Source organism: Octodon degus, unplaced genomic scaffold, assembly GCF_000260255.1.
Source record: "Octodon degus isolate 3935 unplaced genomic scaffold, OctDeg1.0 scaffold00010, whole genome shotgun sequence".
Classification (NCBI taxonomy): Eukaryota; Metazoa; Chordata; class Mammalia; order Rodentia; family Octodontidae; genus Octodon; species Octodon degus.
Genome location: NW_004524586.1, coordinates 7644359 through 7655498, shown reverse-complemented (window position 1 = coordinate 7655498; position 11140 = coordinate 7644359). Strand labels below are relative to the sequence as shown.

The following is an 11140-nucleotide window of genomic DNA, read 5'->3' as shown; positions in this document are numbered from 1 at the left end:
TGGATAGAAAATGGTTTTAATGCTTCTCTGGCATGACATATACCCTGGAAAATGTGACAGCCAACGTAATTCTATTCTTCTGGATAGATTTTTTTATTCCATAGAATTACCTATATACCAGAGCAGAGTAAAAGGAAGAATCTTTTCCTCCAGAGGGACAGCTGATATATAAGCAGTGGGAGCTTGTGTATTACCTGATTAATCAAATTTCATAGAAGCAAAGCACTCGAAGGAGAAAAGGTTTGATTTCTACATGAAGAGGAGGGGCTTCCAAAGAGTTTCAGGGGTCCAAGGATTAGAAAGTCAGAAGTAGAGCACAGGGAATGGGAGTCTGGTTTGAGCTGCATGTGCTGGCCTTTGTTTACCTCTGGCGGCTTATGAAGGGACAAAAGAGGCAGACAGAATGATACATGAGCCTACTTAGGACTTTTAAAGGGAGCTCCTTCTCGTTTGCACTGCTTTTTCTGCAAAACCTTTAGGGCAACACAGTGCTATTACGTTCCCATAAAGCAGCCAAGCCAGTCTGACCAGCTTGAGGGAAATACCACAAGACTGCCAACTCCAATCACATGAAGTCTAGTTACTAATTATCTCTTGGCCTCTGGGGGAAAGATATAGTAGCTCACTGATTGGATCCTGCCTTTGAAATCACTCCACACTGCTTCGTACTCTTAACCAGAGCAACCGGAAGAATGTTCCCTGTGCTTTGGGAGACATTTTAAGCAGGACTGATTCAGGCTTAGGCGAGACTACACCTGTCTGCATTTAGGCCCAGCCCAGACCCATGGAAAAGAGAAGCAGGACTCATGTTTGTTGGCTATGAGTGGAATTCATGAGATTGGAAAAGAAAGCGAAGTGGAAAAGAAAAGGCACTGGGACCCTAGCTGGGAGTATGAAGACTGCAGGAGTCTCCAGCACAGAAATCTTGCGGTGCTTGATGAACTTTATGCAGAAAATGACTCGGATTCCACACTCCAGACCAAGAGGCAGAGTCGGCCCTACAGAAAAAGGGATTGTGGATACTGGGATTTTGAACAGAGTGAGCCAAGCTTTATTAACTGTGGGGAAGCGGATGAAAGCAGAAAGGACTGTATGTTCCAAGGAGGCTGTCATGGCTATAGGAATGCAGAAAGTGTAGATTCTAGGACTCTGAGGCCTGTGATGAAGGATGATTGTTTTTTAGGAAGCCCAGATGTCATCGTGAAAGATGGAGGATATGGGAAGACAAATGGCTTTGTTGATCCTAAGGATCAGAATTATAATCCTAAAGACCTGAAAAAAACTGAACAGTGGAGTGGCTATACAGGTGTGGCTGATTCTTTGGGGAATCTATGTCAACCTCAAAACTGGGATATGGGCCTCAGGAATTTTAATTACAGTCCTGAGGACTGTAAAGAAGTTAACTTGTATGATAGAGAGTTTAACAATCCCCATCATGTTCCTAGACATAGTAGTAGTCAGTCTATGAACTTTCCAGGTTTGAATGGTGTCCACGAAAGTAAAGAATTTGCTGAACACTGTGAAGAGGAAATGAATGTTTATCAAAATGTTAAAATCTATCCTAAAGTAAAGACTCATACGGTGGATCAGCATAATTCTGATCCAAAAATTAAAGGCTATGCCACTTTCTCTGCAAACAATGAGTATAAATCTCATAATTACAGAGGAACAGATTCTGTCCATCAGGTAAGGAATCTGAAGTATAATGACATCGACGAACCTGGAATGGTGGCACTTAGGGCGAGAGGGATCATCTTGGGCAGTCTACAGAGCCATCACCCCAGAGAAGAGCAAGGAGAACATCACTTTGGGATCCCCCAGAGCCCCATATTAGAGAAGAGCACATGGAGGTTAGAGGAAGAGAGCACAGTAAGTGGCCCTGAGACCTGGAGAAGGAATAGCTGCTTCCGCCGCACCGCACCCAGCACCCTGAGGCGCTCAGAGTTTGTGCAGAACAGGAAGAAACCCCAAGGTAGGAACTTAGCTGGCTTTCAGACAGGCTGAAGTATGAAAAGGGTAGTCCCAGTGGGTATGAGGAACCCCAGTGGACTTAGGGAACCTGCCTCTGTAAGTTCTTATCCAGGGTATTTTAGCAGCAATGGCATTCGAGATGTAATTCCTTTGGGGGACATTTTATAGCAAGAGTATGTGTAGTGACATAAGTATGTAGGACAGCTTTCAAAACCAGACTACTATTTCATGGGGGCTTCCTCTTCTGGGGTTTGTCAGCTGTCCTATCTCAACATTCTTTTCATTCTTAATATTTTTTCCTTGTGGGGACAGCAAGTTATGAGGTCACAAAGTTAAATGCATTTTCCTAACATACTTCTTTTTCTCAGTCCCTGTACTTATTTAGGTATTAGAAGAAAAGACTTGTTTTATAGACTTTATTCTTAGGTACTCTGGAGCCTGAAGTGAATGATGAACACTAAGACTCTTGTGGAATTCAGTTTATTTCTATTTTTTAGGGTGCTTGCTATGTGTCAGGTATTCAAATCATTGCATTTCACTGAACTTTTATAAATTATTTGTAAAGTGAGTATATTGAAAATGAACCCTGTAATCCCAGTTCTTGGTAGGCTAAGGCAAAAGAACCAATGCAAATTCAAGGCCAGCCTGGGCTACATAGTCAGTTTGTTTGTTTGTTTATTTATTTATTTTTGTGGAACGCGGGATTGAATTTAGGCCCTTGCGCTTGCCAGGGAAGCGCTTATCCTCTGAGCCATCTCTCCAGCCCCCACAGTCAGTTTAGAGTCAACCTGAACTACATAGTGAAACCCTGCCCCAAATTTTTTTAAAAGTTTTTAATCATATAGAGATTCTTTCCTGTCATTGTGCTTTCTTCAATTCTCTGAACTGTCTTTTGTTTCACTGTGTTTGTGTAATATTGAAGATTTAACCCAGACCTTCACCCTGAGCTACATCCTCAATTCTTTGTAATTTTTTACTTGAGAAAGTGTCTTGGGGCGCTGGGGAGATGGCTCAGTAGAATAAGCGCTTCCCTGGCAAGCGCAAGGACCTGAGTTCAATCCCCGCCTCCGGAAAAAAAAAAAGAGAAAGAGAAAGAGAAAGGGTCTTGTTAATTGCTAAGCTGTCCAAGCAGGGCTTAAGCTTGTCGTCCTTCTGCAGTGTGCCGGCATTACAGGTGCGCATGTTGCCTTCATAAGCACTGCACTCGCAATTGAACTTTTGTTATATATTCTTCTCATGCCAGGCAGCCTGTTTGGTTCTGCATAGTTTGGGAGAGTCCAGGTTCTGACTACAGAATAAGATTTAGTGAGAGCTGGAGGAGGTAAAGGTCGGGATCCATCTCACCCAGCTCCCAAGTGGTCGCTTTTTGGTGTAGGTCTCCTTCACAGTAGGCTGGCTGAGTAGACTTGTACCAAACACCATCAAAGCTCCTGAAATTGCTAGTGTTTTAGCCAGTGATTCTCAATACAGGCTTAATTTAACTTGAATTTCCAGAGCAGCACTTTGGCAAAGCAGGTTCTTTATCTGCACTCACAAGAATAAAAGTGAAAACAAGTCGGGCTTTAGTTGGGAGGCTGAGGTATTTGGCAGATAGTCATTTCTGTCTAGGTGCATTTTTTTTTTTTCTCTGAAATGACACAGATTGGATTACTTCTAAATTCTTTTCAGGTCAAGAAAGAAAAAAGTTTGACTTTTTCCTTGTGTTGGTTTTATATCATTCTGTGCCCTTCCCCCATATCTGTTTCTTCAGTGAACTTTGATTCCTGACTTTAGTTCCTTATTGTATTAAGTTTTCCAACTGTAATCAAGTGTGTTTGTTCTGTTTGACATAACAGGGGCCAAGCTCTTCTCTTGGGAGTGTTGTAACGCGCCCTATGATCTCTTTGAAACAAAACAGCTCGGTGCCATGTCATATCATTTCCATTCTTACAACTTTGAATTGGAGAACTTAACTTTGGAAGTGTTATTCATATATTTTAGCTCAGTTGGAATCCCTCATTTTTATTCCAGATTCTTTGATCAATAATAAAATCTCAACTTTTCTGCTTTCTAACACTCTGGGCACCTTAGAGTACAGATCTTGGCCCTTCAAAGTGTTACACAGTGACCACATGTGGTTACAGAGAAGAGACAGGTCGGAGAGGTGGTGGAGTGGTTCTACTTTCAGTACAAATGTGAGCTCCACCATTTACTAACAGTGTAACTTTAGGCAAGTTATTAACCTCTCTGAGCTTCAGGTTTCCTAGAGATAAAATAAAGATAATACCTGTCTTATAGTGGGATAAGAGAAGTAAAGCACTCAGGTGTGGAATGTAGTGCCATAAGTGACCGTTTGTTTGTGTTCTATCGACCCACCTCCTTTCTGCTTTACACGTCTCTCCACCAGACTGTTACTTCATTGTCCTTTGAAAGTCCAGACTGACAGTCCTTCCTCCTCCTTGGACATCTGCCCTTGGGCCAGTAAGCACCTCAACTTTGGGGGTCTGAGTGGACCGACCCCATTTCTCCCTATTTCTTCTCTCATTCCTGTCCTTCCCATCTCAAATTCATCAAAGAAACAAAGCTGCTCTGTGGCTCCCTTTGACCCGTCTCCCATGCCTGAAACCAAGGCGTCCCCTGGATTTTTTTCCCTCATGTCTTATCAGTGCATTTTCCTCTGGAAGCCTGTCTTCGTTTGTTAGGGCAGGTATGTGAAGGTTTTGCCCTTGGTTCTAGGGTGTGGCGCCTAGTCCTGGGAGGTGGCCTTTCCTCCTAAGGTGAGGCTCTACTGAGGTTTCAGTGGAAAACTGGAAATGTTGATAGAACTTGTGCAGTGTCTCACTTTTCAAACCTGCCTTCGCAGCAGCCGTCAGTTGCTAAATACCTGCAGGGCTCTTCAGCTTCAGCCGCTAATGATTTTGCCAGGTTCCTTGGAATCTCATTGCTGACATGCATAGTTCCTTTCAAGGATTGCAGGGAAATTGCTGAATAGATTTTGGGGTTCTCTGCTTGGCTTCCTCTTTTCTATGAATATCTTCTTAACATCTGTCCTCTATAGAGTCCCAGACTTGAGCTTCTGGCTCCTTAGCCCCGTTAGAGTGCCACTTGCTGGCTCTCTGCTGTCGCTTTATGCCCCCGCATCCCAAGAGCCTGCTAGGGTCTGCCACCTGAGGGTAGTCGGACAATGTAGAACTGACTTAGTTTCCTTTTCTTGTTCTCAGTCACATTCTCTTCAGTTTCTGCTTTTGACTGGTTTCTAGTGCTTGCATGTAATTTTTTTTTTTTTTTTTTTAATTTTAGGGAAGGGTCTACAGGGTGTTCAGGGTCTCACTACTAGAGCAAACTCATAGTGATCCTCCTGTTTACAGCCTCCCAAGAGCTGGGATTACAGGCACATGCCACCATGCCCTGTCTCAATTGCCTTCTCAGCACGCCCTGGGGGCAGGGCTGGTACTGCAGACCTGGGGATCAAACCCCCTGCACCTGCTTGCAGGTGCTTTGATCCACTGAGCTATTTGGCTGCGCCTTGTAGTTATTGCTTTAACATCTTGTCCAAAGTTGTTAATATTTATCAGTATGGAGTTTAGGCTAGTGTAAGCTATCCCACTATTACTAGACCAAGAGTTGTCTTTAAAATCTTGCATTTGCTAGTAATAGCATAGTTGTAATGGAAATAGGACCTAATGTTTCAGATTCCCTATTACCTTTGTAGCATTTAAGTAATACTAGTATATTGAAATGAAAAACTCTTCCAGAAAGAAATATGAAACTAGAATTCAGGTAAGTGTTAAAGCTAAAGATTTAGGAAGGCTACATCTGCCCTTGGACCTGTAAAGACCCTGCTTTAGGGGTTCCATAGAATACTTTTATATTATTACTAAAAGGAATCTACATATCAGCAAACCAAGCATTTTTATAAATAATTGATAACCACCTATGACTGGATTGTTTTGTAGTCCTGGGGATTGAACCCAGGACCCTGTGTATGCTACACAAGTGCTCTACCAATGAGCTAACCCCAGGCTTCATGATCAAGTCTTTATTTTTTTTTTTTCCCCATGAGTGTGTCTTGAGGTCTGTTTAGCAGGTTGCAACCAACATTTCTGAAAAATAATATAAAAGTGAATTTAAAAAATTCAGAATATATCTCCTGAAGTAAAAGTAAGCATGTATTACTTTTGTGTATGTGTGTGTTATATACACATGCAAATAAGCATTTTATAACCATACACATACACAGGCACAGTGTGAAATGTGCATCATAAACTGGCTGTGGTGGCACATGCCTGTAATGTCAGCACTTGGGACGCTGAGACAAGAAGACTGCTGCAAGTTTGTGGCTACTTATGTGCAACCTACTTATTTTGAGAGTTGTTATTGTATGTGTGTGCTGGCCTTGAGGGAGGGGCTGGCATGGTATATGATGCTGGGGATCAAACCATGGTCCCTGTGGTTGCCTAAGCTTGCCTACGCAGGTGCTTTAGACTGCTGAGCTATCTCGCCAGCCCCTATTTTGGGAGTTTAGAGAACCTGAAATGTGTACCCACGGTAGTTCATTGGATAAGGAAGAAAAGCTGAGTCTCTCAGTACTCACATTGGTGCTTCCACCCTATCACCATCCAGAGGCATCACCGTAGAGTCCCTCTGGGTAAGTAAAAGTAGAAGAGTGGAAAGTGCTGTGTAAGGGAAGCCAGAGCAGCCTGCAGGGGGAGGGGCACAACTGAGGGATACATGCACGCAGAGATGCAAGAGGAGATCTGCACCCGGAGAGGCCTGCTGTGGCACGGGTGCCGGGGGTGCAGGCAGAGGAGGACAGAGGTGTGGAGCACGCTACAGGGAGCTGAGGAGGGAGAGGGATGGTAAGGAGATTACAGCAGTTCCTTAGAAGTTTGAGTAATAACTACAGTACAGCAGCAGAATCCAAGAAAATCCTCAGTTCTATTTGTCTCCCAAGATTAAAAAAAAAAAGCTTGCTGGAATGTAGCTCAGTGTCACGGTAGAGTACCTTTCTGGCACATGCAAGGTCCTGGGTTCATATCTTCATTGGAGGAAAGAAAGGGAATGAAAAGAAAACTAACCCGCACAGAATCAAAGGCACCTTGACAATCCAAAGCTCTGAGGAGTCATAAGCAAGATTTCCTTTCATTTATTTTTTTGCTTGTTTCTGAGACAGTCTCTCTGTATAGCCCAGGCTGGCCTTGAACTCAAGGTGGTCCTCTAGCTTCAGCCTCCCAGGTGCTGCGATTATAGGCTTGTGCTATGACACGTCTCAAGGTTTCTTTTTGTTGCAAATATGTGAACATGAAATCTTTGTAGCAAAAGTTAATATGCAAACTTTGTTTTTTATTTTTTGGTACTGGAAATAAATTCAGGCCCTTGTACTTCCTTTATTTTTTATTCATTTTAATGAGAAAAAAAGGTATACTTTCCAAGCAAGCACTTGTGCCACTGAGCTGTATCTCTGGTGCTGGTATTCAAGCTTATACCAACATGTGGATCCCACGTCCTCTTTGAATGTAGCCATTATCTCTCTAGTACTTATACAAAGCACTATCCCATGCTTTGGAGGTGTTCAGAGAAAGTCAACCCGTACGTATGGTAATGTGCAGGTCAGTTGAACAGACACAATGTAAAAATATGGACAGTTAAATAAAGTATAGAAGCACAGAGCATAGACATTAAATTATAAGATCAAAAGGGAGAAAAATCCATTTTTGCTTCAGCTACTAGAGAAGACTTCAAGGAAACATGTTTGAACTTGTCTAAAACCTAAAGGGAAAACAGGGTCGGCAAAAAGAAGCAGGAAGAGCATTGCTACTCGGGGAAACACTACGAGGTGCGGCGCTCTCTTAGGTGTCGTCACTGAAACTATGAACAGAAGACTTCTCTGAGGAAAAGAACACCTGGGGAATCTGCAGTAAACTGAGCTAAGAAGGGTCCAGTTAAAGAGGCAGAGCAGGGAGGAGGCTGGAAGGAGCCATGCGGCAAGGAGATCTGAGAAGAGAGGAGAAAATCTGAGGCTTCAAAGAGAAAATAGCCAATACTTCATTGCCATGGGAAACCAAGGGTAACACCATGGAACTTTAGAAAAGGATATCAGTCGACAGAATTTCACCAGAAAGCTAAGAATACAGAGTTAGGTACAAAGAATTTAGAAGGAAACCTGGAGTGAGGGAAGGTACACACACCACTCTTTCAAGACCTTTTGCAAAAAATATAAAAGATGGGGCTGTAGCTGAAGGAGGCAGAGTTGACAGTTTCCATTTTAAATCAGAATGTCATTGTTTGTGGATGAATGGGATGATCTGTAGGAGGCAAAGGAAAGGAGAAGAGGAAAAGGTACGAAGGCAGAAAGGGATATACATGGGACCATAGCTCTGAAACAATTAGGGCATAACGGATACATTAGAGGCAAGAAAGCACTTCTGGGATTGCAGTGTTCAATCCAGCCAACTCCCATCCTACAGGAAGATCTTCCCTGTAACTATAATTAGTATTCTTAAGTCATGCTGTTTTCTTTCAAACCTTTATCTAAATTATTTTTGCATTACATTCTATCTTCAAGGAAAAAATACCTATCTGGGAAAAATCCCAGATTTTTGTAAAACAAGAGGCAACAAGGCAAGAAATAAAGGTGAAATAGAAAAACATATTTTCTAGTACATCTTATTCTATACAGACCTGAAAATGTCAAGAGGTCCAGAGCAAGGGACAGGGGGTGAATCAGGGCAGTGTCATGGCACGCCCGAGTGGGCACTCGGGATCCTAACACATCTACCTTGATACCAGTGCTGTCCATTTAATGTTTCCTGAGGAACCAGGAAGGGCCCAAGATTGTGCATCAACATCATCAGATGCCAGGCCTGTGGGGATGGCAGTACTAGCGGTCATACATGGGAGAAACACAAGCATTTGTATGCCTGGCTTCAGAGCAGAGCTGGCATCTAATTGTAAGCTGAAAGAACACAGACTGATGAAGCATATTGTATCCATTGAATCTAAAATATCATCTTGGACCAGAGAGATAGCTCATGGACTAAACACTTGCTTTGGTAAGCACGGGGACAGGGGTTCAATCCCAGGTCCTGCATGCCCAACCAGCCCTGACCCCAGGGCACACTGAGCTGGTGACCTAGTCAGTGCAGGGTAGGCAAAACAGGAGGATCACTGAGTCCAAGCTGTGTAGTGAGACCCTATACCAAATACATAAGTGAAAAAATGATAAAACAAAATATCTATTATAAGATACTGCAAAAGTTGAATTCTTTCTCTTACCATTAGAGGACCGCTAAGTAAACTATGACATGCTGTCAATTTCAAAGACATTAAAGTGTGGGGAGGTACATTTTAGCCTCTGTTAAAATGTGGAGTTGGGTCTGATTTCAGTTGACCTATAGCTGTCTTTCTCCTCCAGGTAGGACTTGTAGAGACCTAGTCCTGCTAGTTTGTTCACTGACCTGGGAGTGAACAAGGATGAAAGACAGACGCAGAGTTAGTTTAGGGTGCAGGCAGCCAGTGGGCTCTTTCCTCTATGGGCAGAAAGCCCTGAGCAGCTGGCTCATCCTGCTTTTATTTACTCAGCCATGGGCCCCATCAAGTAGAGTGCCCAAGATAGGTGTACCTCCTCTTGTATCTAAAGTGTATGCCAAGGTAAAACCAGATCTCGGCTGTGTTCACTCGGCCCTGGAACCTGCTGCGTGTTGTCTTCCCTGTGTTTTGCCTGCACAGTACAATGGGATGTTTCTCCTTGTTCTCACAGAGGAGGTCAGCTAAGCCTCAATTCTCCTTCACTGGTCTCCCGCACTCAGGCTTTCTACAGTGCTTTTCAGATACTGAATTTGTTTTCTTTTGTTCTCCAGCTCCCAGCCTGGTCCAACTCAGAAAGACTAAAACCTGATTCACTCCATTCAGTGTGTTGGTTTTAAATTCTGATTAGATAGAAACTAAATACAACAGTTAAGGCAAATAAAGTTTAATGATTTTGGGATCATAGCAGTTGAGATTTCTGTTGACATCATAGCAGAGCAGTGGTACAAGCCCTCTAATCACTGCCATTTATTAGATGCAGTTGCTGTGCTAAAAGTGGTACTAAGTAGGCATTAGGGATGCTGGACAGCCCAGTGGGGTCTAAGCTCCAGTATGGTAGAGAATGCAGATGGTGTTTCCAGAGTCTGATGTAGTATTTGGCTTGTAATAGGTGCTCAGTAAAGATTTGTTGTCAAGTGATTTTTGGTGCCCAGAATGTGCATATCAAAGATAACTAGCAGAGGCTGTTTTGTCCTTCACTTGAGAAGTGAAGTGTAGAGAAGAGAGTCGTCTATAGCCAGACAAGTCTTCATGGGGAAGCTGGAAGTTGAGCCTTAAAAGACAGTAGGTGAGCAGAAAGGATGGAAAAAGTAGAGACAAGCTGACTTATGGGGTGAAGGAATTATGAGGAAGCAGATCATTAAGTCACGTGTGCTTACTGCCATAGTAGCAGCAAGCGCCCCTGTCTAGGCTCTGACAGGAAGTGACTAGTGAGTGCTAAAAGGCCTCATCTACCATGCAGTACTCCTGGAGAGCTAGTTAGAGTCTAGTGTGCTACTACCAAATTGAAGGACATAAATAAAGGAGCGGGAAATCAAAACTTTAGAGGTAAGGGCCAGCTAGATAGCTCAGTGGACTAAAGGGCCTGCTTAGGCAGGCACAGGGACCGGGATTTGATCCCCAGCACTACATGCCTTGCCAGCCCCATCGCTGGGCACACTGAGACAGTGACTGAGATGACGTGGTGGCATGTGCTTGTAATCCCAGCTCTTAGGAGGCTGAGAACAGGAGGATCACTAGAAGTCCGATCTGTGTAGTGAAACCCTACAGACCCTGTACTAAATACACTTTCTTTTAAAAAATTAAGGTAGAAGTGATCAAATAGTGGAAACAGTGGCTCAGAACAGGCCAAGACACACGTTACCACCACAGGGGGCAGGGAGGACTTTGACCTGTACTCTGTGAGCTTTATTCACCATACCTGCTTCCTTCTTGTGAGCTAGGAGCAGCTCCACATATCAGAGCCAAGGGAAAGAGAAGGAGCTTTACCCGTGTCTTGGATTTAATCATAACTTAACATCAAAATATTTTTATTTTGTGATATTGTGTTTACCCTTTTAAAGAAATATAACCAAGCAGGGTATGGTGGCACACACTTGTCATC

General features: G+C 43.3%; 1 protein-coding gene across 2 annotated transcripts in view; it reads left to right on the top strand.

The window, feature by feature from the left end:
- Dnmbp (dynamin binding protein) overlaps nucleotides 1–11140 on the top strand; it is a 124300-nt gene that overhangs the window by 69473 nt on the left and 43687 nt on the right. Inside the window, exon 1 of one of the 2 annotated variants that reach the window (XM_023708980.1) lies at nucleotides 699–1972. The exons of the other annotated variant lie outside the window; for it this stretch is intronic. Coding sequence (XP_023564748.1) covers nucleotides 820–1972 — 1153 coding nt within the window. The 5' untranslated portion in view covers nucleotides 699–819. Of the gene's footprint in view, nucleotides 1–698; nucleotides 1973–11140 lie in introns of those variants that run through there. 2 annotated transcript variants of the gene reach the window in all.